Raw genomic sequence first — 27,299 nt, 5'->3', positions numbered from 1 at the left:
ACTGATATTTCTCTATAAACCATCAAAAAGCATAATTTTTTTTATTTTATTTTGTAAACCCTTTATTGGGAATACAAGGAAAAAAACTTCTTATTTTATAGATTTGAAATGTGTCTGAATATTGGCCCAAAATTTGACAAAATAAATAGAGGATATTTGTTGGATTCGGTGGATTATCGATTTTAAATCACGAGTGATCATAGAAAATTATATATGCGCCACGAGTGAAAATACATATTTGCTATGATCACGAGTGAATTAAAATCAATACTCCACCGAAACCAACAAATTTTCTTTTTATTTTATGCTTTTTGTCGACGTTTATAAACATTGTTAAAGAGTTTAACTAAAGAATTTTGCTGGGATAATGACATCATTTTGTCAAAAAATGACGTCATTTCACAGTAAACAGTTAAAATTATTGATAATTATCACTGATAATTTTCACTGTTTGAAACAGTGAAATAATCAGTTTTAGTTCACTGATATTTCTCAATAAACCACCGGAAAGCATAAAATAAAACTCTCAAAACTCTTTACAATTATGAATATTATTGAATACATGGTTATTGTGATCAAAGAAAATAACCTTTTTATGTTTTACTGCCCTTTCTTAAAATGTTTGTGTTTTCACATAATAGATACCACAAAGTTCGAAACCTTTGCTGATGAAAACTTTGATTGAAAAACAAAACAGCTGAAAAGAGAACAGTTGTTATAGAACAGAACAGGACACTAAAGTTAATTTGCAACTTAAAGGGATCTTTTCACGGTTTGGTAAATTGACAAATTGAAAAATGTTGTTTTCAGATTCGCACATTTAGGTTTAGTTATGAAATGTGTGATGAAACAGTATAACTGAACATTTGCCATTGTCTAATATAGCCATTATATGCATCTTTTGACGATTTTAAAACCTAAAAATTTATGAAGCGTTGCAAAGCGAAACGATTGAATAATTTGGAGATTTCTGTTGTCGTTTAAATTTGTGAAACTACGAAGATTGCTTATATAACGTATAAAATACGCATGTTATGCATGCTTGGCAGGATAGCTCGGTTGGCTTATGCGTTTTTACTTCAGGATTCCGGGGGTCACTGGTTCGAGCCCTGCTGCGGTCTACTTTTTTTTTCCTTTTTAAAATTTTATTTTTGATTTTTTACTGATGCTTTTCAAATTTAATGTTTACATTTAACAATATAAAGCATTTAATGACAAACTTCAAACAGGCCAAAATCTGTGAAAAGGCCCCTGCATATTGTTACATGCAGCTAATTGCCATTTACATAAAACAGATCTTGCAAATGGTCAAACAAAAACAATTTATAATTTTAATGTGATTTATTGATGCATGCCATAGTTTTTCTGGCTACAATCTGGACATTTTGTGAAAATTATGGCGACAATTAACTGTTTATATATTAAAACTTGAGACATTCCAAATGTATGCAAATTACTGGTGTATTAATTACAGATTAATTACATAAAATATTTTTATAACTGTTTAACTATTTCTGTGTAGTAATAATCAATGACAAACATTTTTTAAATTTCAAAGTTTAGTGTTTTGTTTTAGTTCAAATTAATTTCTTGAATTTGATTGGTTACTGAAACCAGTAGAGCAGCATGCTTTCATTCCTGAACCCATCCCAGCAAAACACATGTCACATAAGCATGCAATGCTCAAGGCTTATTTCGTCATGTTTTAAAATGGTTACACCATGCGGAATGTGATTAGATCATTTTCAGCTGTTTTCATATCATACAATTGGGAAAAAACTTGATATGGTCACCATTCAAATACGTTATTTCACAAAATAATTTAATTAATTTTGTTGTGAATCTACAGATTAAATAATTATTTATTGTTAAAGATATAATGAAAGTAAATTTATTTGTCAGAATTGAGATGAATCAGCACAAAATCAACAAAAATACAATATTATTGACAGAGCAGCAAAAAGGTACCCAATAATCTCAATATTAAACATTTTACTGTTAATACAATACCGGTAATATGTAACTATAGAATTATATATTTTTTAAAGGAATTCACGTAGTCACAAGATGGTCCGACATCACAGAATTTGCTTGTTCTTATCTTCTAAACCAATGCCAACATAAAATATGAAATATTTCAAAATTTACATATTATGTGATATTGAAAATAGAATTAACACTTTATATGAATACAAAGTAAACATTAACATAAACTTTAAACAAACACAATCCGGGTAATAAATATTATTTTGTATAACATATAAAATTAATTATTGCTGACTAAATTACTTTTAAGCGTTATAAAAAATAGCATTGATTGAATATGATTAACAATAACCAACTGTTACCTTAATTTTTTGAAACTGCATTTGAATTGATCCAATTTCCAATTTTCCAATTTATAAGTATATACTATACACACTAAATCTAACACTATTCACGTGCTAGGCTCCTTACCAAATGCTGTTGCGCGGCTTCAATCTTGTGCGCATGTAATTTTGCGCATGTTTCATGCTACACTAAGTGCAACAATGTAACTAAAGTTTGCAGACCATGGAAGGGCAGTATATTTCATAATGTCTAAATATAGACCAATATCAATACATGCCCAATCATGAAGAACCTGGCCTTATTATAGGCCACCGAGACCATGAATGTGCATTGACCGAAACACTTTTTGGTTCAAGGTAACTTAGCCTTTCTGAGAAAAAAACATATGACACAAGTAAATGTTTAAGGTTCTGAAAGGATGAAGTTTTACTGATTTTATATTACAAATTGTCACATAGTATCATTTCTAATTAAATATTATAGTCCCAGGTAAAACTTCTGTGAGGTATTTACTTTTCTATATGCGCTGATTTGAGCTAGTGTCAATTATGTACAACATTCTTCTTAAAACTGCTCAACGAAGCTTTTACGAAACGAAGCTTATTAAAAAATATAATTGGTACGAACTGAAGAGGGATGAATTCGATAAAGTTCATCAGAAACTATTAAAAGAAACATGAATGACGATCATTCAGTGTACATTTATATTAAATACGATAACACATACATTTTTCAATATACTTACATATTGTTTATACCGTGACAATGTCGGCAATGGAAATAATCGCGCGTTTTCTTTCACGTTGCGTTAAAAATGCAAGTCTGAACAAGTTGGTGGAAATCCATGACGTCACAGAGGGTTTCCCCAGCCGGTCCGGTGATTTACGTGTAATTACGGTTTCTCATTAGGCATTCGGTCCGGAAACTAACGGTTATTTCCGTAAAAGGACCGACAGCGAGGCTTCGAACAGCTGTTTAGCATACGAGAAAATGTTCTTTTGGTGTTTGTGATGTAAACAACGGACAAAACGTAAGTTTTCAATATTTCTGCTGAATGACATTTGTTTTCGCTTAACATTAAAACAGAATTATATTTGATAATACTGATAATAGTCCGTATTTATGTTTTTGTTGGTAAGTATTGGATATTGAGACTTGTGTTTCATTTTTAACAACTGGTTTGTTTATGTTTTGATGATGTCATGGAACGATATGAAGTCAATCAATGAAAACAACTGTCAGATTTCCATTATTCAGGTATTGAAATTTTGTTTACTGTTAACAGAATTGAAAATGGTCTGTTCGAATTGATCATTCTTAAGTCTGTTAGTTGAATAGGAAGGAATTTGAATCTAGCTTTACAAAAACACAACCCCAAATGATATGAAACTTATGATCATATCAACATATGACCTAGTTGAAATTTCAAACATTTTCTGGGCAAAAATAATAAAGATTGTTCAGAATTTCTTGTTAGTTTGTGACTGCCATGTTTTTTAATCATGTTTTTTTCTCTTGTTGATGGAAATAAAATTACTCAGTTTTATATCCAGTAGGGATAAAGATATACATATTTCATAGTAAAAACACTCTTTTATTAATATTTCGCCCAAACGGGCTTTATCAAAGTTTACAAATACGAATTCACTACATAGTTATAACTGTTGTATACACCAATAAAGTAAATGTTTTACAACGTCAAATATGACAGGAAATTGGGATTTCCTGTCATATTTGACGTTGTAAAACATTTACTTTATTGGTGTATACAACAGTTATAACTATGTAGTGAATTCGTATTTGTAAACTTTGATAAAGCCCGTTTGGGCGAAATATTAATAAAAGAGTGTTTTTACTAGGAAATAAAATTGACAGACTTTGACATTCTGAAATATTGCAGCTCATACATGGACTAATTTCTAGAAATTGGTGGGATTGAATCTCCTGTCCTGGTTTATTTGTTAAAGACCCTGTGGTAATTTGCAAGGCAAAAAGCAATACTCACTGACTCTTTTAGTTTAAACCTATTTACTTTCGCACGATTACATCGTAAGCCTCGGGCTTATTGAAACGCTCTCGAGTCCTTTTCCTGGGCCAAAAACAGTACTTGGTGTCTTTGGGGAGATCTAAAGAACGCTCCCACAGTGGGGATCGAACCCATTAGCTCCCGGTCGCTAAGCAGACACAATATCCATCACACCACGGCAACCTTTAAGAAAAAATATTTTTTACTGTATAGTCGGGAATTAAATCCCATAATGAAAGGTTGTCATGGCAATATCAATTTGACCAAAACCGTATTTGCTCAATTACTTATACCAAGCAAATATATTGCAATTGAATTTCATTTTTGAATACCTTATATGGGGGCTTTGCTTCACATTGAATAATGGATGACTGAGGTCAAAGTAAAGGTCTGATTACTTATCAAAGAAAAACTGCTTTGTTTAAGAAAAATCAAGGTACTAAGATGAAACTGCATTATTGATACTTCAAATACAAACATTTGAGCCTCTGAGTGGGTGTGTCTGTTCATATTTCCTTGAACCTGTGAAGGATTTTTAAATTAGTTAGGTCATTGAGACAATGTGCAGAATTAGGTACAAGTATAATTATTCATGGTCAATAGTTCTATTTTGGTCTATTTGTGTTTCTGGTCAATATCGTCCATACCCATTGAAGGATATTCATGAAACTTGTCGACATGTTGCGGCTATTGAGACAATCTGCAGAAGGCATGAGCCAATATTTCATGCTCAAGGTCAAGATAAAACTTCAAGTTCAAAATCGTTAGCCTCTTTTTTTGTGATCTGTGCCATATCCCCTATGCCAATTGAAGAAATTAAATGAAACTTGGCTACATGTTTAAATTATTGAAACAATATGCAGGTGACATAATTCAGCCATGCTGACTAAAGGTCAAGTTAATACTACAAGTTTGAAAATTTAGTCTCAAGGTTATACTTCAAGGTCAAATGTATGATATTCTAGTTTTCATGTCTAGGCCATTAATCTTAGCTACACTATTAAAGTCAATGAGACAATGTGCAGAAGGCATGAGTCCAGGCCTTTTCTGCTCCATTTTGGGAAAACACCACACTGGAGTTTTGGGAATTTCGCGTCGTAAAAACCCCCATTTTGGGAAAAAAATTAATCGCCAAAATTGGCTAGATTGGGTAAAATAATCGCATGTAAAAAGTGTTTCTTATATTTTAAAGAAGCCGTTAACTGGTAAATAACGACTATTTTGATAATATATTATTAAAATTTTACAAAATATTATGAACATGTGTGAGAAGTGCAGGTTTGTTTTAAATCTGATTTTGGGGAAAGGGCCTGGCCTTTTTTTAGATGAAAAAAATCGCGTGAAACGCCGGATTTTGGGGGAAAAAGGAAAGTCTTAAATAATCAATTTAACATTTGTTACTGCATTTTTTTTTCAATTAGGAAAAAAACAACCAGATTTGCATTGGGAATGGGGCCAAAATTAGGACTCGTGGCATAGGGCGGAAAATGCCTTTGAGTCAGACATGTCAGCTCAAGGTCAAGGTTGTAATTCAAGGTCAAAGGTTTGAGCCTCCATATTTTAGTGTCTGCTCCATATCTCTTATGCCCATTGAAGGATTTTAATGAACCCTATGTACTATTTAGATCATTTAGACAATGTTCACGAGTCAGGAACACCTGTCAAGGTTATGCTAAAGTTCCAAGTTTGAAACACTTTTGTTCACGTGACAATACGCAGAACGCATTGATCAGACAGTCATGCCTGCTCTAGGTCAAAGTCAAACTTAAAGGTCAAAATGTGTAGTCTTTATTTTCATGTCTGGAGCATATCTCATATACCCAGCGAATGATTTTCATGAAACTTGGCTGCATTATTTTAGCATTGAGATGATTTGCAGAGGGCATGAGTCAGTCAACTGGCTCATGCTGAATGTCATACATGTATTTCAAGGTAAAATTTTTATTTAAAAAATCAGTGCCCTGTCAATATTTCCTTTACCAACGATCTGAAGAATTTTTATTAAACTTGGCCTCTATGATTAGGTCATTGGGACGAGTTTCAGTAGGCATGCATCAAACATACTGGCTCAAAATAAAGGTCACAACTTGTAAGGTCGAAAACTATTTGCTTGGAATATAGATGTCTCATTGACTGCCTTGTACGAAGAAAATTGTGGTTAATGTTTGCTTGCAACTACTCCATATCTCTGTATCAACTACAGATATTGAAAGAAAACTGTTCATATGTGTTCACTTTCTTAATGGCATTCGCTGACCAAAACCTATAACATTAATTGATTGACAAAAAACTTTTATTCTACCAGATGAAAATCGATAGTATTACAACGATCGTATAAACATTAGCTTTATACTATCGCTATTTTAAGATCAGATTTGGGTTTTTCCGAAAATTGGAGAATCTGTTTTTGTCAACAACAGAAAAACAAAATCGTTAAAAAATGCGATATTTTACAATTATTAATCGAAAATAGGGAGGAAATAATAGGATAAATAGAATATTAAGTGAGTTTGGGATAAAGATCGAGTTTATCAGGCTCGGCACGAACCATGATAGCGCTTGGCAAGCCTCGTGCTACATCCGCTCTAAGCCTCGCATGATAAACTTGATCTTTATCCCAAACTCACATAATATTTTATATATATTAAAGGGTAATCAGATTTGCGCGTTCTGTCTTTGGACTGCTTATGTTGGTATCAAGATGATAATAAATGTTAGTTTGAAAAACAGGGCTATTGATTACCTGGAATGCTTTGATACCTTAAGGGATAAGAGTATCAACAGTATAAAAAAAGGTTTATTTACCCTTTTTACTCAAAGAGCTCTGGATAAAATTGATAACTGACAGCAATTGCCTTTTATTGAAAGAAATTCTTAAACCTGATCCATTACTAATGCAGGATTATTTTTATATACTTTTTAGGTTTCAATTAAAGTAAAGCATACTTTTTATTTCAAGCATTTTACAATTTATTTTCTTTTGACTCCTACAAATTATCTGCCTAGCATCATTTTGATGCAAATGTTACCAAGAAGCAGAACTGAAATAATCGTAGGCTTAAGTATTTTGACCAATGATAATTACATATCACCCCTGAAAATGTTAAGCGCAGAGTAAATTGACTCCTGGTTTTCAAAATCTATGGAAATCCCTGTAAGTACTTTTTGTTGCCTATATTACATATAACAAAACTGATATTTGAAACATCAATATTAAATATAATAAATACAATTTTATTTCAGTTTAGACATGGCTTATGTTTGACAAAGTTGGAAAATAGAAAGGTAGAAAGTGGCCATGACCAATCTTCGAGAGACAGAGTCTTGCTGGGATGCACTTCCATCATTCCACAGCCAAATGAAATTGACAAAGAACTTCAATTCAAGTTTTGAAGATGTTAATATGTGTAAGTACATTCTTAAATAAACTAATGTTTTATCCAATCTTAATTAAACCTGAAAGTTTCGTCTCTGATTAGCTTGTGTGGACTGCACAGCCTGATTCGGAACGACACTACGCTCATGCATAAAGACCAGTCTTCCCAGAACAAAGCTTATTGTATCAGGAGTCCTTGAAACAACTTAAATTTGACCTTTTAGCTGTTGCTGACATCTTTAAGGTCTACAGTTTCTATTTTGTTTTTTCACCAAAATTGCTGAACATGCTTGCGGGCAAAATTATATCTAAGTCAACTATTGAACAGCATTTCAGTATGTATGCTCACTGTTTTTCAACCAATATTCACCAAAATTAATAATCTACATCTAGATTGCCAAAACCTATAGTGGACATTAATGTTTATCATCCATTATTATATCTGTGTTTATAATAGATACTATGTACCCATTTTGTATTTATTTATTTGATACTTTTAATTTGTTTTTCAGTGCATAACAAAACCTCCGATTCAGGGTTTTTCGACTCAGTTAGCTTCCATGACAAATTTGGTTTGAAACTCGGCTTCCAAGACAAATTCGGTCTGAATTCAAGTCTGAATGGTGAAAAATTCTCCGGTCTGGATGATTTGGTGAACAAAATTGTGGAAGATGATAATTCCTTGTTTGCCTACAACAATCTTGTTCAACACAGCATAGACTTTCAATCTTCAATAACTACTGCAGCTCATAATGGGTTTGTAACTTTATACTAATTTTGGTTTTATTGCTTGTTTAATTTTTATCATAAAGACATTAAATTGTGGATTTTTTATAGGTTGACAAACTTTCTGTCTTAATATATGTCAGCTTTTATTATGCATATACTTTTAAAAATATACGAGCCGCGCTCTGCGAAAAGGGGGTTTAATTCATGTGCATGAAGTGTCGTCCCAGATCAGCCTGTGCAGTCTGCAACACTTTCTGCCTTAACTGGATTTTTGTTAAGAAGGGTCTTCTTTTAAACAAAAAATAACATAAAAGCTGAAAGTGTCGACCCTGATTAGCCTGTGATGACTTCACAGGCTTATCTGGGACCACTTAACGCACACGAATTAAACCCCCTTTTCACAGAGCGAGGCTCATATATACAAAACAATTTCTGTGAGTTATGCCTCACCTAAGCACCAAGTACACTTTGATTTTATGGCCTTGATTACAGCACGGATGATTCCTACCTAGGCAGTGTGTGGAGTTCCAGTGGGGAGGACAGTCTGGTGCACGCCGACATCCCCAGCCCCCTGCCCTTCCCCCCTCAGTATCAGAGCACCCCCAACTACTGGGAGGATGCCGCACAGGCTAAGAATCTCAGGAGCAAGACAACCAGTCATTATACCATTCCATCCCAGCAGAGGCTTTCCTCAGTGGGAAGCAGTAAGTCTGGAAGCAGTTTGGGAAACTGCGAGTATGATTTGTTCAGCCCTGTGTCTACCACTTCTGAAAGGCAAAGAATTGAAGACAGAAGCAGTGTTTCATCTTTTGCATCTCAAATGAGTAGAAATTCTGCTGATATGGATTCGTTTTCTGATCTACAACACATTGTTAGCAAACTTGAGCAGTCTAGACTAGATTCCAATGTTGTTTCGGTTAAACCAACTGAAACGAGGTCAAGTTGTATGCCACCGTCGGGAACACCATTTCAAGTAATACCAAGTACATGTGCAAGCCAACAAAGTCTACATGTGAATTCATATCTCATGTCAGAACAAGCACAGAATCTGATGAAAAATGTCAAAACCATCGCTGAATCCCTGTCAAATTCTGCAGCAAGAAGGGCAATAACATTTGCAAATGTTGAGGAAAGCAATCGTGATGATGACATTCGCTACAATTTTGAGAAAGGTGAATACATGTATACAAGTTCTCCAAACAGTTCCTGGTCAAGGCCCAATTTGAATACTGTTTCCACTGCACAGCCAGACATGCAGGCCTATTTGAAGTCATCAACACTGAAGCAACACCAGATGTACCAGCAGTATGAGCAGCAGCAGCAACAGCAGCAGAATGCCTTCACCACCAAGCCCCTGAAATTCACACCACATGCCTTTCCAGTGTCTTTGAACACTGGCTTATTGACCACAGCGTCTAGAAAGACGCCCATACCCATGCAGGCTCAGTCTATCCCAGTATTTACTAGTAGCGCTGCAACGGATATACTTCGACCAACTCCTATTCAACTGTCGGCTCCACATCCACAAATGAACAAATACGCCCCCAAAATGCCAGTTATAGTTCCACCAGGTGATATATTTGTCCACATTATCTAATTGTTATTCATGTGATTTGCATTTGATATCAAACCACACTAACAAAAAGAATAGCAGAAATACAACAAAACTGTGGGTTTTACTTTTATCAATATGACATTGTGATCAAATTTAAATAATTTTTATATGTCCTTGATTTTATATACATATATTTGTATATTTAAATGCATGATGAAACATTATGCATATTGCAACTGCTAGTATTTATAGTGTTTTTTTTATTTTAATTTGATATTATCTTATTATTGATGTACACCTGTAAAATAAATAAGCCTTTTTCTGGGAAAACTAGGCTTGATGCATGTGTGTAAAGTGTCGTCCCAGATAATCCTGTGCAATCCACACAGGCTAATCAGGGAAAGCACTTTTCGTCTGGTTTTGATTTTTCATTGAAGCGGACAAATTGTCCCTGATTAACCTGTGTGGATTGCACAGGCTAATCAGGAACAACATGTTACGCATGCATTAAGCCCTGTTTTTTTCCAGGGTGTGACAGATAACCTGTAAAATGTATGATCCCACTATTTAAGCACCAGTCATCCCCCCTAGAACTGAATTTTAATGTTTTTATTGTTCACCACCTATATCACATTACTGAATATATTTCAAGTGTGAACATTGATGCATCTGTTTTTCTTTGCAGGTTCCATGTTCCCAGGCCCAGTTGTTGCCCCAGAAGGTTTTGACCTGGTTGCTATCGATGCCTTTGGTCGGATGATCCCTGTGCAGTACACAGACCTGATGTATGAGATGCCACCTCACTTTGTTCCCGGCTTTCATCCTGTACTGTCCAACTTTAAAGTCAACAGGTTTGACATTACTACATGTGTCATCATGTGTAGCTCACTGGAGCAAAACATGCTAATATTCAGCTTTTGTGATCACTTTTTGTGCGTTGTCTGTCATCTTTTGTATGTTGACAACATTTGCCTTGTGAACACCCTGGAGCCCTCATTTATATCCCATTCTCCTTGAAACTTGGTCAGAACATTTTTCCCAATGAAATCAAGGCCAATTACGAAACTGTGGCCCTTGCGTTTTAGTATTTTGATGGAATATCGGTTAAGTTGTTTTTATTTTATGGTAACGAAGTGTTGTTTTGTAAATATATTTGTAATCATGACAGTGAAGATTTGTTGCTCTTAATCATATTGAACTCCATGGCCCACGTTTGTTCTTTGAGTACCTGTATGTGTTGAATAAAGGATATATAAGTTTTGTTAGAAATTGTATGGTCTCATCAGAAAATTAAGGAGCAATAGGTTTTATTTAACTTCTAAATTATACTAGCCGTGCTCTGTGAAAAGGGGGTTAAATGCATGTGTGTAGAGTGTTGTCCTGGATTAGCCTGTGCAGTCCACGCAGGCTAATCAGGGACGACACTTTCCACCTTAACTGGATTTTTTCTAAGAAGAGACTTACTGAAAACGAAAAATACCATAAAAGCGGAAAGTGTTGTCCCTGATTATCCTGCGCATGCATTAAACCCCCTTTTTACAGCGCAAGGCCCAAATAAAGTGGTGTTTTCAACAAATAAACTTTAGGCAAACTCATGAAACTTCAAACTTATTATAATTAGTGGGCAAAAAATGATTTTATTCAATATTTGAAATAAAACAAATCTGTCTAAATGATGTGTTTGTGTATTTCATTATCATGTTTTAGGAGGAGTGGGCCAGCCAATGAGCTGCATACGAAGCTTGAGGAATGTTATGACCAGTTCAAACAGATTGAAACAGAGCGAAAAAAGGTAATAAATTGAGCCGTTTTCTGTGGAAACTTGTCTTTATGCTTGTGCTTTAAGCTTCATCCCATATTAGGGTTTGACACTTTCCGCTTGTATAGAATTTTTCGTTTAATATAGAAGGTTTCTCTTTAACAAAAATCTAGTTTAGATGGAAAGTGTTGTCCTTAATCAGCCTGTGCAGATTGCTCAGGCTAATCTGGTATGACACTGTCTGCACCTGCATTAAGCCCATTTTTCCCAGAACAGGGCTTAATTGCTTAAAGTAGCAAAAAGTTCCAATCCAATGAGTATCAGTTGTTATTGTTGGACTCCGTGTTGGGCTGAAATTACAGTATCAATAGAAAATGTATCTTACACTTTAATCTTCTTTGATTTAACTGCGTCTTATGTTTATATAACAAAAATATCAAAAAAGTATGAGAAATTGTATGCTCATGTTTTGGTTTGTTTTTAGCTCTCCTGAGCATGTTGTGTTAAAGTTGGTGATGGGTCTTAATCTGTTATCCATCTTTTGCTGTGCATCCCTAATTTCTTTCTCCTCAGATGCGAGGAATATTTTTTTCGGAACAATTCTTGAGTTGTCGCCTGCAAAAAGTGTATACAAAGTTTTAATTGTTATTCATATTTTTGGTCTCTTGAGCTTCAAGTATTTGAAAGTCAATATTTAACGCACTATATGATAAATCACAGATTGATCAAACTAGGCAGATATGATTGTTATGTGATTCTCTTTCAAAGATCTATTAATGGTTAAACTTCTTGTACAATTGAAAATAGCAAGTTCAATGAATTTGAACCAAGCAAAAGGCTTAATGCATGTTCGTAAAGTGTTGTCCAAGATTTGTCTGTTTAGTCCGCACAGTATAATCAAGGACAAGACTTTCCACTTTAATTGTATTGTTTGTTTAAAGGACATCTCTTCTTAACAAAAATCAAGTGAAGTGTTGTTCCTTAGCTGACTTTCTCAATAAAATGAAGAGCCAAACGCAAAATATTTAGGAGCCATTGGCTAGTCAGACCAGCTTATATCCAGAACCATGGAAATCTGGAAAAACTGGGCTTTATGTATGTGCGTTATCATCACACCCAGGTTATGCACCTCAAATTAAGGAGCCATTAGCCAGTGAACCCAGCTCATATCCATCTCTTGTCTCATACAGACATTGTTGTTAACAGACTGAGGCAGAGCTGGCGAGACAGAACCCAGGCAAGAAGGTCTCCAGTGCTAACAACATCGTAGTACCCCGTCTGCCCTCCAGCCCCTCCAGGGTGGACAGATTGGTAGTCGACTCATTCAAGGAGCACGCCAGGGTATGTGTGTATAGATAACATGTAGAAATGGGGCTTAATTCATATGCCTTAAGTGTGCTCCCAGATTAGCCCGTGCAGTTGGCATATATTAATCAGGGTGACATTTTCAACTTTTATTGAATTTTGTGTGAAAGGTAATCTTGTTTTTAAAAAAATCCAAAGAAGGCAAAAAGTGTCGTCCCTGATTAACTTATCTTGGACAACACTTAAACTTTATGCACATGCTATTAGCCCAGTTTCCCCAGTACAAGGCTGTAGTGATTGCACCCCATGAGGAAGGGGTACTATTGAAGTCACTGTACTTCCATATTTTTTCAAACGATTAAAATGAAACTTGAAAAATGTCATCACTGTCAGTTGTCTGTGTTTAGGGCACTTTTCATTCCCTGTGATCAACAAAATCTTGAGTTATAAGTCCTTAAACATAACTGACATGAATCCCAGTGCAACATTGATGTTTATGAGTAGAGCTCTGGGCTTAATGCACGTGCATAAAGTATTGTCCTAGATTAACCTGACTGGTGCAGTCTACATAGGTTGATCAGGGACTACACTTTCTACTTTTATGAAATTTTGTTTTTAAATAGCTAAACAAAAATCCAGTCTAGGCATAAAGTGTCTTCCCTGATATGCCCGTGCAGACTGCACATGTGCATTAAGCCTAGTTTCCCAAAGTTGGACTCATTTATACATGCTAGAATACTGTATTTGAGTATTTCAACCCTGCTGGTAATCACTCTGATAGAGACTTCCTGTAAACGCACAATTCTATAAAAAAATATACGGAAATCTCTTCTAAACAAATATTCAGTCTAAGTGAGAAGATTCGTCTTTGATAAAACTGTGCAGACTGCACAGGCTTATCTAGGACGACACTTTAACGTACATGCATTAAGTCCTGTTTTCATCTCTGCAGATAATCACTCTGATAGAGAAGATGGAGAAGTTGCGTGACATGAACATCCATGCAAGCGTTCACTCAGCTCTCGAGCGCTGGCTAGAGGGGATACGCAAGGTGCAGGCCCGACGCAAGGAGGAGATAGTCAATGCTGCAAACAGGAACCGAAATGGGGGACCTCGCAATAATGATGACAAAGGTATTGGGGGAAAAAAGGGGTAATGTAGTTATTAAACATAAGTCATTATGAATTTTTATTATGTCCCCCACTATAGTAGTGGGGGACATATTGTTTTTGCCCTGTCTGTTGGTCTGTTGGTCTGTTAGTCTGTCTGTTGGTCTGTTTGCGCCAACTTTAACATTTTGCAATAACTTTTGCTATATTGAAGATAGCAGCTTCATATTTGGCATGCATGTGTATCTCATGAAGCTGCACATTTTGAGTGGTGAAAGGTCAAGGTCAAGGTCATCCTTCAAGGTCAGAGGTCAAATATATGTGGCCAAAATCACTCATTTTATGAATACTTTTGCAATATTGAAGATAGCAACTTGATATTTGGCATGCATGGGTATCTCATGGAGCTGCACATTTTGAGTGGTGAAAGGTCAAGGTCATCCTTCAAGGTCAGCGGTAAAATATATGTGGCCCAAATCGCTTATTTTATAAATACTTTTGCAATATTGAAGATAGCAACTTGATATTCGGCATGCATGTGCATCTCATGGAGCTGCACATTTTGAGTGGTGAAAGGTCAAGGTCAAGGTCATCCTTCAAGGTCAGAGGTCAAATATATTTGGCCCAAATCGCTTATTTTATGAATACTTTTGCAATATTGAAGATAGCAACTTGATATTTGGCATGCATGTGTTTCTCATGGAGCTGCACATTTTGAGTGGTGAAAGGTCAAGGTCAAGGTCATCCTTCACAAGGTCAAGGTCATCCTACAAGGTCAAACATCATATAGGGGGACATTGTGTTTCACAAACACATCTTGTTTTTAAAAGGTCTTAAACTAAATAAATTTCATGATTTAAGTAACTGAACAAATTTGTGTGGACATTCAGTTATTATTACACTCCAATCCCTCAGTTGTATTTTTATCCATGTGATTGCTATTTCAGATATTCTTGCCTTATCAGCTGCAATATCTGAGTTGACAGTGCTGACACGTCGAGCTCGCACAGCCAACTGGTGTGCACTTCAGATGGCCACAATTGATAACCCAAACCTCGAGATGATGGGAATAGTTCTGCACCAGCATGAGGGAACCAGCGTGTATCAGCTGGTACCAGTACCCTGCTCTGTTCAGGATGGGTCCCTGTAATACATCAGTTATTGGGAACCATTTTTAACACTTTTCTGCTCAGATATGCATTTTGACCCCTTTGTAGTCCCTTAGAAAATCAAATTTTATTAAATACCTTTCTGAATAGATTCAAGTTTAAAGGTGTCATTACCAAACCCCAAGAGACTGATGAGCATCAAACATCATAAAACCTGAACAGACTGCGAGCTGCTCCTTGCTGAAGAGGGAGCAGACTGAACCAGGTGTAAATAATTGCTGGCTCATTGAAGAAAAGTTCCTGTGATAATAACATGCTTGTGTATATCCAAACATCATGCACATTAATTGTAGGCATTTTGGCATTGAGTACTATGTTCTCAGTTGTTGTGGTAGTTTTGGAAAATATTTGTAGAATGTAAGCTTGACAATTTGTATACCCCTGAGTAAAAGAGATGGTATACTGGATTCACCATGGACATCTGTCTGTCTGCTGTCTGTCTGTAGGCACAAACTTATCCAACAGTGAATGGCTACACTTCTTAATATACAACATTCACAATTGCATAAATCTTTCCTTGAATGTGCACATTTATAGTATTCTACATTATAAATTGCTGAAATTATGAAGGAGCTGTTTTCAAATAAGAATTTTAATGGCATAATTATTGCAATTTGTTATATTTTTCAACACATAGCTTTGGGGAATATTCATCACTTACCAGTATTCACTGACGTGACAAGCTCGACTTTTTGCTCTTTTTGCATTATTTTTTTTAGTGGTCTGATAGGTTAACCTTCCACTTTTCTTGCCAGGGGTGGTGGAATTTAATATTGTCTCATACTGAGTCCATCCAATACTGTAAACACTTTGAGTGATAACTGTAAACAGTAAATTCTAACCTTTTTTGATAGTCACTTTGTTTTGATGGACCATCAGGGTACAAAGGCACTTGATGTCACCACCCCTGTTTGTGTATGAGCCACTCAACAAGATATGGCTGACAGTGGTTGATTTAAGAGTTTACTTCAATCATGATGATTCTTCCAGGAGATTATGTCTGCAAATAATTGGTGCATGTATAGTATAACTTGTATAACAGGTTATCATATATTATAATTTTAACTAATTATAAGTCATGAACTTACTACTAGATCCTTTATAAAGGATGCAACTAGAAAGTTGTTGAAAATTTGATGTAGATTTTATTTATTTGATTACCATCTGGTGTCGTAAACAAGATTTGGCTTGTTTGTTTAGCTTCGAATTATAGTAATTATACATGTAGTTAAAATGTTTGTAGATTCAGATTGGGGAGCATAGATATTGTAAAAGATATAGTTCTAATGTTTGTAGATTCATATTTTTGATCATAGATATTAACCTGTACGGTGTTTGTAGAAAGAATGGGGTTGTATTTTAGTGCTTGATCATAGTATTTTTGTAGGTTATCTAAGATCATAGTGTTTCAGAAAAAGCCTTGCACCAGTGTTGTATTGTACTATTTGTTAACTTATTTATATGTTCAGTTTTATCTTTTTATGCCCCCGGTAGGGTGGCACATAGCAGTTGAACTGTCCGTCAGTCAGTGTTTCTGTCCGTCCATCCAAAAAAAACTTTAACGTTGGCAATAACTTTTTAAATATTGAAGATAGCACCTTGATATTTGGCATGCATGCGTATCTCATGGAGCTGCACATTTTGAGTGGTAAAATTTCAAGGTGAATATCATCCTTCAAGATCTAGGGTCGAAAAAACAAAGTGAAGGGAAGTTATATGCTTTAAATGGACATAGTTATCTGACCTGCCCACGTATATATTTTTGTTAAATAAATCAAAGCGGCGCAGTAGGCGGCATTGTGTTTCTGACAAACACATTGTGGTAAAAAGGTCAAGGTCATCCTTGACGGTCTATGGTAAAAAATTCAGAAGTAATTAGCTTTAAAATGCTTTTGATTATTTTTAACCCAAATGATTGATTTTGTAAAGTTTTTTTTTAAATGATGTAATTATAATTTCTTTGATGTTCATTACATACCTGTGGACTTATGTCCATATACAAGATCAACTCTGGCTATGATCTCTTTTAAACCACAGGCCTTGGTTGTCAGTGATGTCTGACATGGTCATAATTGACTGTGAGACCCTCCCCACCCCCCCCCCCACCCCCACCCCCCACCCCCCCCTGGTTGGATTGGACAAAATTCAAGGGAAGTAATAACCTTTAAAGGGAGATGATTTCTATACCTGCCAAATGATAAATAGAAATTTTATTTCAATGCGGCACAGTAGGGGGCATTGTGTTTCTGACAAACACATCTCTTGTTCTTGGATATATTGTGTCATTTTCTTGGCAGTATGTGTTTACAGCTATCATCTTATATTCATGTCTCAAAAGTTATCAATGAATTGAGTGTTAACTGTTGTTAGAGATTGTACTAGTATAAAATATCTAGTAAAGATAAATATTTTATTATAACAGCCTTGTTCTGAAAAAATTAAGCGTAAAGTGTCGTCCCTTATGAGACTGTGCAGTCTGCACATGCTCATCAGGGTTGACACTTCCCCTTTTAAAGAATTTTTCATATAAAGAAAGTTTCTTCTGAACAAAAATCCAGAGTAGTTGGAAAGTGTCGTCCCTTATTAGCCTGCGAGTCTGGAACGACCATTTATGCACATCAATTAAGCTCAATTTTCTCAGAATGAGGTTCATATTCAATTGTTGCCTTTATGGAGAATTGTGTCTTTCACTATGATCTATCAGTATTGGAGGAAAGTCTCTAGTCAGTCAGTTGGTTTTTGTTTTTTTTAATTATATGGATAAAATAACACAAAATTGATTCTGTTACAATAGTGTCCTACAAAATAGAAGATGAAAACATAATTATGATAATAATATTTCTCCCCAAGTATCGTAGTTTTGTTTGTTTCATATACAAGTTGAGCATTATTATTTTAGTGTTTATATGCCTTTTAATTTGATATATCCTTTCTGTTATGAATCTTTTTCTGGGTTTGTGTTCATGATGAATGTTTTTTTTTTACTTTTTAAAGCCATGTAGTTTCAATATTGGTGAATAATAAACATTCATTCCATTATACTTCTATGGATTCAATATATTTTATTTTTGCTTCTGTTTTAATATTATATAGAGGATATTTGTTGGATTCGGTGGATTATCGATTTTAATTCATGAGTGATCATAGAAAATATATTTTTTCTATGATCACCAGTGAATTAAAAGCGATATTCCACCGAATCCAACAAATGTTCTTTTTATTTTATGCTTTTTTCCACAGTTTATATACATTGTTAAAGAGTTTAACTAAAGAATTTCGCTGGGATAATGACGTTTTTTCGTAAAAAAAATGACGTCATTTCACAGTAAACAGTGAAAATTATCAATAATTTTCTCTGCTAATGTTCACTGTTTCAAACAGTGAAATTATCAGTTTTAATTCACTGACATTTCTCTATAAACCACCGGAAAGCATAAAATAAAAATGCATTTTACTTCAGAAAATGTATATGTCAGGTAAATTATAGTCAAACACATTTATTGACTTTGGGTTTTATGTCTTAATGCTGGATTTGTTTCATTATCAGTGTTAAAATATGTAACAGTGCACACAACATAGATAAATCATTTCTTTTGAAGGTGAAATTATAACTGTAATGGCATGTTGTTATTTATTGAACCTGTTTATCAGCATTCCTCTAACTTGTTTGGACGATGTTTTCATGAAACTTGAGGTAGTTGTTGTAATGTGAGCTAGGTCTGTGATATTTCTTCTGTGATTTTGATGATGTAAATGTGTCTTGCTCTGTGAAAAAAAGGGTTTAATGCATGTGCTTAAAGTGGCATCCCAGATTAGCCTGTGCCGTCTAATCAGGGACGACAATATCCGCTTTTATGATATTTTTTTGTTAAAAAAAGTATCTTCTTGCCAAAAATCCAGTAAAGACGGAAATTGTTGTCCCTGATTAGCCTGTGCAGACTGTACAGGCTTATCTGGGACAACACTTTACCCACAGGCATGAAACCCCCTTTTCACAGAGCGAGGCTGAAATGTATTGATGCTCAGTATACAAGCTGTAAATTTAATAGTTAATATTGTTTCTTGTTTCAATGACTGATCATTCCCTGTGATTGTTTGATTTTTATGATGCCTTCAAATTCAGTGCATGCCAAAATGGTATATTTCATGAAAGTGCCATGAATTGTGTCATGAAAGTGCCATGAATTGTGTGATAATATATGCGTATATGAACAATAAGGGGAACAAATCAATAGAAAGCCACTATTATGTTTTCTAATGAACATCAAATATTTTCCCATGTACTAGTTAATAAGTGTAGAGTGTACATGTATATGTCTTGAGATGTTAAGTCAGACAATTTTCTGTTACATTATTGCAATATGATGTGTCACAGGGATATGTCTCCCCTTACTCATGTGTATGTGATTATATTGTTATCATGATTACTGCATTATTATTATCAGCCTAGATCTGGGAACACAGGCTTAAATGCATTTGCAAAATGGTTGCAGGAGCAGAAACAATAAAAGCAGAAAGTGTCGTCCCTTAATAGCCTATGCGTACTGTACAGACTTGCATTGAATGACACTTTACATTAATGCATTAAGCCTGGTTTTGCCAGAGTGAGGCACTGAAATGGGCTTATTATAGAAGTAGACCAGTTATGTAGTGACATATGCTCTCCACAAGATTAACAAGTTTGTAATTGAACAAATTATTCAAAGTCATTGTAAGTGTAGAGATTTGGCAAATTACTAAAGAGTACTGGTCTGTTAAAATTTAGTTCAACTTAACTGCCAAAAATCTTGTTCTTTTACATTTAAGTGTTCTATTATTGTGTTTGTCGTTTCTATATAATTATATATGTGACTAAATGTATGTGGTGATTTTCAAAAATGTTTTATTGTTGTTGTTTTCTAAAACTGTATTGAATATTGTTGATTGTTTACGCTCTGGTTCTGCATCATATTGCTGATAACATTTACATACAGTTATAAATGTGGACAATTTGACAGTAGGTTGTGCAATATTAAAGCCAAAAATAGAATGAGTTGTATGACATAAATAAAAAAACCCACCTAAGTCCAGATTTGTATTGATAAAAAGATAATCATCAATATGTGAAAATACTGTAAGGGATATGCTAACCACCTTTGCTTAACCCGAAATATAAGGCAACAGCTCAACAATGCATGTTTATAAACTATAAAATAAAAATGGAAAGAATAAGCAATACTCTCCCCTCCAACAGGCCCAAAGTTTGGGCTAGCCAAACCATATCTATGAGTTGATAAAAGCTTATATGTGCAGGGCGGGCGATAAAACTAATGTGACCCTGAAATAAGTGACTTGTAATCATGAAATTCAAGATCAGAAAAAAACTGTTGTTTTCTGACTTGACCGGAAGACCATTTGGTGATATTCTGAGACTGCATCACTGGTGTCATTATGTTGCTGAGTTAATGCATAGATATATGTTGCTGTAACATATTGGCATTTTGTTGTTGTTTTTGTTTTGATTTTACCTTCAATGAACTAGTATATAAATATTCCCTCTTTTTTATATGTAATCAACCTGTTACTTTTGTGATTCTGTTTTCTCAGGTAGTTGTGTAGATCTGTTATTTATTGTTGTTAATAATGAAATATTTAGCTGCAATTCACTTGTATTTGCAATAATATATTTTGTTTGAAGTTTTTTATCGAGATAATCTCAGTCTGATGTTGCATTTATGCATATTTATATTGTTATTAATGTTCACTGTTATTTATTGGTTGTGCATTCCAGACTGTCATAAAAATTGAAGTATTATTTACAAACTTGTTAAACAAATGAGTTTATCAATTTTTGCTGATGTTTTTCTATTTCAAGGCTATTAATATATTTTTGACCTAAAAATGCCACTTTGTTATCATTTTAATGGTATTATCCTCTTATCTCTGTGTGAAACATAGAAAAAAAACAGGAAAATGTTAACATATTGTTACCTCATATGTATGATTTGTTTAAAAAAAACAACACAACTGTTGTCTTAATATTCAATCCTCTATGTATTTGGAGGCAGTTTTGTGTCATATACTGTACAATCATTTTTATTTGACGGCATTCAATTTCATGGTTTAAAAAAAATAATTTTTTTGATGCATTAATACCTGTTAGTGGATTTCTGATTTTGAAAAAAAAGGAATATACTGTTAAAAACCCCAATAAATCAACAAGCATTAATGTCTATCTAATAATAATGATTTTACAGTAATTTCATACCAGGACATTGACTCATGTTTGTGTTGTAAAGGCTAGTTAAAGATAGTTGTGATGTTAGTTGCTAGAATTATTTGGAAACTAGACAAAGCTTTAAGTTTTAGCTGTAATTGTACTATGTGTTTTATTTGCTCTGATTGTAGATTTTAGCATTGTTTTTAACAAAGTGTTTGAAATGTTGTATATTAACAGTACCTCTACTCTTGTAGTGTTTGATGTACATCTTCAACTATCAGGTTTCATTGAACAGTTCTTAGTCTATTTGGTATCAAGAATATCATTTTCACTTATTTTCAATATGGTGATCATGGATCAAATGGGATACATGTATAACAAAATGTGCCATGCTCTGAGATAATGGGGCTTAATGCATGAGGGTGAAATGTCTTACATTCTGCAGGCTAATCAGGGACGCTTTTATGGATATTTTTGTTTTTAGAGAGTCTCTCTAAACAAAAAAAACAGTCCCTAATTAATCTGGAATAACAATTTACACATTAAGCCCAGTTTTCCCACTGCGAGGCTAAATTGATTGGATTTCGCAACCATATGCTATAATATACCACTCAAATATCTATAGACAATTGTACATTCAATCCTTATAGATTAATATCTCATATAAAATTTATCACCAAAAAAGAGCTTTGTCTTTATGGACTTAGATGAGGAAAATAGATAAAAAGTATGCAGTATTAATAGTAACAGTAATTTAGACAAGTACAAGATAGCTGGCTATCCAATGATGTATATATTAGGTATGTAGATCTGTATTCTCGAAGTTTACAACACTGAAGGTATTAGTTGTTCAAAATAGTGTTGGTGATTCAGAAAAGAACCTAGCTTCTAGTTTTGTACATTTAAATGTTGATCAGGTTAATATTTTGCTTATAACAGCATTTCCAAGAATTTATCAAACTCTTAACAATGATGTTCCCCGCTATCAATTGATCACTTTCAGCATAAATGTGTCTTTTCAAAAGATTAACATGTTTTTTTTGCACTAAAAATGACAATTTAAAAATAATATGTGAATTCACAGAAGAGTATATGTACCCATTCCTTATTGCAATTATTTCATGGGAGTTATTTGTTACATTCAGAATACTTCATCAGCTGCATTGTACTTTTTCATGTCATGTTAAAACTGGAAAAGCAAGGAATATCACTGTTAATTGTTTGCAATTCAATACCTATCATGTAAGTTCAAAATGTGAAGAACAGCAACTTTGTCAAAAGAGCTTTTAATTTGATTTTCACATCATTATAAAATGATAGCACAAGGATTCTGTAACTAATCCTGTTGGATTCTAACTGGTGTGTGTTTGTCATTGATAAATCAGGGTGTTAGTACCGGTATTACCAGATGGATTTGGGCTGTGCTATGTGAAAAAGGGGTTGAATGCATGTGCATAAAGTGTTTTCCCAGATTAGCCTGTGTAGTTGTACAGGCTAATCAGGCACGATAATGTCCACTTTTATATTTTTCGTTTACAGAAAGCCTCTTTGTAGCAAAAATCCAGATTAGGCCGAAAGTGTCGTCTCTGATTAGCCTTTGTGGACACAGGCTAATCTGGGACGAAACTTTACGTAAATGCATCAAACCCTGTTTTTACAGAGCGAGGCTCAATTATAGCCGTTGAAAACGATATGGAAATGAGCCTTACTCTGGCAAAACAGGGTTTAATGCATAGCTCAATGTCCTCACAGATTAGCCTGTTCAGTATGCACATGCTAAAATAGGATGAGACTTTAGGCCAAAAGTGGATTTTCATTTAAGAAAGAAAAATAAAATAAAAGCGGAGAGTTTCGTCGACGATAAGCATGTGCAGACTGCACAGACGAATCTGGGACGACACTCAATGCACATGCATGAAGCCCAGATCTGGGACGACACTCAATGCACATGCATGAAGCCCAGATCTGGGACGACACTCAATGCACATGCATGAAGCCCAGATCTGGGACGACACTCAATGCACATGCATGAAGCCCAGATCTGGGACGACACTCAATGCACGTGCATGAAGCCCAGATTTCCGATAAGAAGGCTCAAGTGTAACTTCTATACTTACATGTACCAAATTACTGTGCCATAAAATGTGTTGTTGAAACAGATAGAGCTGTTGGTTTAATAAACAGGGTTAATTTTATGTATGGATAAAACATACTTTGTAACTTTGTGTTCAAGATGTTCGTTGGATCAAGTTTTGTTGAATCTGTATGATTTTAAAATTTATTTTTGTTCTGTATTTTCCATTTGTTTCTCTTTTTGAAAATAAAATCTTCAAAAGTTGTATTGTGTTGTTTGTAATGTGATGTAAAAAAGAGAGCGGACAAATATTTATCATGACGTATCATTTCGGAATAAAGAAAATAAGCATACCTTCATGTAACAAATGCCTGCAGGTACACATTTGAGCCTTGTTCTTGTAAAACTGTACTAAATGCATGTGCTTAAAGTTTGTCCCTGATAAGCCTGTTCAGTCCGCACAGGCTCATAAGGGACGGCACTAGGCTGCATGGAATATTTCGATGAAAGGAAGTCTCTTACTACCAAATATAATTCAGTATAGGCCGAAATTGTCGTCCCTGATTAGCCTTTGCGGAGAGCACAGTATTATCTTGGACGACACTGCGCACATGTATTAAACCCTGTTTTCCTATAACGAGGCTAATTAACGCCAATAGGCTCCCGTAAGAATATACCTACACGAACAATTTATAACGTGTAATTCAGTTAAAGCTTATCGGTATGAAATAATTACTTCGGTAATTTTTTTTAAATGGTCAACGTTTACATTAATGTGTTTATTTTTATTTTATTATGCAATTTAACTAACACATCGTTTAGCTATGTACTTTTTCAAGAATACATTTGTTAATTATGTTTACCGTTGTTGTGAATCAAAACGGCATGTAATGGCGGTGTAAGAAAATCAGTGCAGTCGCGCAGGCCGGTTCGTGACGGCACATTTAGTGTGTCGTGATTAATGTTAAAAATATACTTTTTAAAGCAGAAAACACCATACAAGCCGGATTTGCGAGCAACACGTGCTAATCGGTGACGCAACTTAGCGCACGTGTATTACCAACACGCTCGTCTTGTTTCTATTTTGATTGAACACGCGATTAAAGATCGTAGTACAATTACAAGGAAATCGATACATATTCTTACACAAACTGTCATGCGTTTAGCCATTACTTTTGAAATATAAAACAAGTCAGTAACCCAAAAAGAGACATTCTCGTGTTTCACTAAATTCTAAACTACAAAGGTGCTGTGCCAAGTGTTCGATATCGTAGCTTGGAGGAAATTGACACAAAGGCAAGTGCAAAACAGCTCGTTTACCTTTAGATGTGGATAATATTTATTGTCACGATGTTTTCGTAACACATTTAAAGCCTTTATTTATCGCTTTAATAAAGGCCTTATTATTTATACCCGTGTTTAAATGTGAACATTGTTTATTGTCAGACGGTTTCGTATCACATATAAAGCCTTTATTTATCGCTTTATTAAAAGTGCTATTATTTATACCTGTGTTTAAATGTGAACTTCTGTGTCAGATTGTATTAGAATCACATGAAAAACCTTTATTTATCATTCGTCGTATAAATGTAATATATTTACCTATTTAAGTACAGCTGCATACGTACAATTTCTTAATTGGAAGTGGTAGATTGGCAATGCACGTACATGCTAATTCATTCTAAAAATAGCTCAACGCTAGTTGCCAAAGAATGCCCCCTGTCTTGACTCTAACTCATGAGTTTCAAATCAAAACGTCTGAAACGCTGACTACTATTCTTCCAAAAATGCGTGGCAATAAAAGATCGTTCTTTTCGTATTTCTGAAAAATATCATTAACTTATTTTAATAATAAAACTAGTATTTGGAATACGTTTAGATAATAACAATAACAAGGGAAAATATAAAATTAAAAAGGGGCATGCCCCGGGGATAGAACCCGGGACCTCTAGAAACAACATCTACTTCGTTTCTATTACACCACGCAGCCATAGAAGATATATAAATCCCCAGTTCCATACAGATGCCGGATCAACCCGTTTCATATCCGGAATGATCAGGCAAATGAACCGTGCAGCCGCTGTGTAGCTCCGTCTCGATCCGTGTAGGTCATCGGACGTCCGGGAATGTCCTTGGCGCTCCGGGATGCCAACACGGCAGTTTTAGAAAGTTAAAAACTGCCATGACGATCCAGGATGATATCACCATCCCGGATGGTCCATGTAGCTTTCGTATGGGTTCCGGGGACAGCCGTATAGGATCCGGGGACAACCGTATATATGCCCTGATTTTCCGTGTGCGACCTTGACAGTCCGGGAACAAATGCCAGACACATGTTCATCAAGGACCGTGACGGCAGGTGAGCGGTTTTCTTCGGTGCTGCAGACGATGCAACCTCGACGATGAGCTTACGTCTTAGGACATGTTGATCCTGATGAGATGCTAGTTTGTACTGCAAAAAGCTCAGTTTAAAAACAACATCCTTTTTGGTATAGCAAAACTGCGACCGAGAAATACGATATTTACCTAAACGAGTAAATAGAATGGAAAGGAGAACAATCTGGGTCAGTCAATCGCTTGCCAGGCCACCAGGCCTGGTTGATTACGTACGACTGATGGGCGAACTCAAGAAAACAAGAGAAAGGCTTCTTTCATATCCTGCACATGTGCTATTAGTTATACCAAGAGATCTTGACACGTATTGAGCGAAGAATCAAATCGAAGAATTTAAATGCAGGAAGCATTTGACAGCTGGCATTAAGTTTCCAAAAACATTGCGGTACCTAACATCGGGGACAGTTACCATTGTCTGATGTATGGCTTTCGGGTCGCACACAGCACCATCTCCAAGATCATTCTTCAGGTCTGCGATGCGTATTTGTAGAATTTGCCGAGAAACCCATGCCCTGTCCGGAATGGGATGACTAGAAAAGCATCGTCAAGCAGTTCGGCGACCTATAGCAGTTGCATTAATATGTGGTTGTATCGGACTGGAAGCACATCGCTGCAGTGACTGTCCGGGAAAATCCACATGGGCGTCGTGTTGATGGAGTGTTGCTGCCTGGTGTGTTCCGTGTGGATGCCGTGTTGTCATATGGATGACGGTATTTGGAAGACCGTCGACGCTCACAAATCCCAAAAGACCACTAATCGTCCCGGTTCTTGATCCGGGGGGAACCGGGGCGATCCGGGATCATGGTGTCCATCCGTGCTTATATCGGACTTGGGCTTAAGGTATTTAAAACCCTTCGTCGGTAAAAGACGAGTTACTAACATATCGATGATAAGCGTTACAATCGCTTAATACTTTTTACGAATTCGATTGTTGATAATGAAAAAACGAACATATATTTAAAAAAAATTAGTCAGGAGGATTATTTTATTTCTTCGACAATAATGCCTACATTCTTTTAATCTATAGCATTTTGTTCATCGCCATTTTGCAAAACAGTGCACAAGTCTCTTTAACTAAATTATAAGCGTTTATCCGTGAGCTATATAACCGTAAATGCTATGTAAGATAATACACGTGTTTTGAATGCTAGAAAAAAAGAAAATCATGCACATAAATTAAGGCATGTTTATCCTTCTTACCGTTGTACTAGATTGTTGGCTACAGAGCTACAGAGCTCGGGTGGTGCGGCGGTCTAGTGGTAACACACTGGTC

At 35.2% G+C, this 27,299-nt stretch overlaps 2 protein-coding genes across 4 annotated transcripts in view; one reads left to right on the top strand and one right to left on the bottom strand.

The window, feature by feature from the left end:
* The window catches only part of LOC127859463 (E3 ubiquitin-protein ligase Mdm2-like), a 47,465-nt gene extending 44,275 nt beyond the window's left edge, over window positions 1-3,190 (bottom strand). The window contains exon 1 of one of the 2 annotated variants that reach the window (XM_052396851.1): window positions 3,077-3,190. The gene's annotated coding sequence lies outside the window, so the exon portion shown is untranslated. Of the gene's footprint in view, window positions 1-2,457; window positions 2,917-3,076 lie in introns of those variants that run through there. The other variant, XM_052396852.1, reaches the window with a different exon arrangement.
* LOC127859462 (uncharacterized) lies at window positions 3,159-17,452 on the top strand. Of its 2 annotated transcripts, none has more exons than XM_052396849.1 (9): window positions 3,159-3,361; window positions 7,601-7,764; window positions 8,246-8,489; window positions 8,955-10,033; window positions 10,703-10,868; window positions 11,725-11,809; window positions 12,983-13,117; window positions 14,034-14,214; window positions 15,138-17,452. In XM_052396849.1, the coding sequence occupies exons 2-9, from the start codon at window positions 7,656-7,658 to the stop codon at window positions 15,338-15,340; spliced, it is 2,202 nt and encodes a 733-aa protein (XP_052252809.1). In that variant the 5' UTR covers window positions 3,159-3,361; window positions 7,601-7,655; the 3' UTR covers window positions 15,341-17,452. The 2 variants fall into 2 exon arrangements, with proteins under 2 accessions (XP_052252809.1, XP_052252810.1); XM_052396850.1 differs by lacking the exon at window positions 3,159-3,361 and adding an exon at window positions 3,456-3,588.
* The last annotated feature ends 9,847 nt before the right edge of the window (window positions 17,453-27,299 follow it).

This window comes from Dreissena polymorpha, chromosome 15 (genome assembly GCF_020536995.1).
Source record: "Dreissena polymorpha isolate Duluth1 chromosome 15, UMN_Dpol_1.0, whole genome shotgun sequence".
NCBI lineage: Eukaryota > Metazoa > Mollusca > Bivalvia > Myida > Dreissenidae > Dreissena > Dreissena polymorpha.
The sequence above is the reverse complement of the archived record's forward strand: the minus strand, read 5'-3'. Positions and strand labels throughout refer to the sequence as shown.

Excerpts from the sequence above, each read along its gene's own strand:
- LOC127859462 (XM_052396849.1), top strand. The coding sequence starts at position 7,656 with ATGACCAATCTTCGAGAGACAGAGTCTTGCTGGGATGCACTTCCATCA. Across the intron at positions 11,810-12,982 it reads TTGAAACAGAGCGAAAAAAG|ACTGAGGCAGAGCTGGCGAG; the intron begins GTAATAAATTGA and ends TGTTGTTAACAG. Across the intron at positions 14,215-15,137 it reads TCGCAATAATGATGACAAAG|ATATTCTTGCCTTATCAGCT; the intron begins GTATTGGGGGAA and ends TTGCTATTTCAG.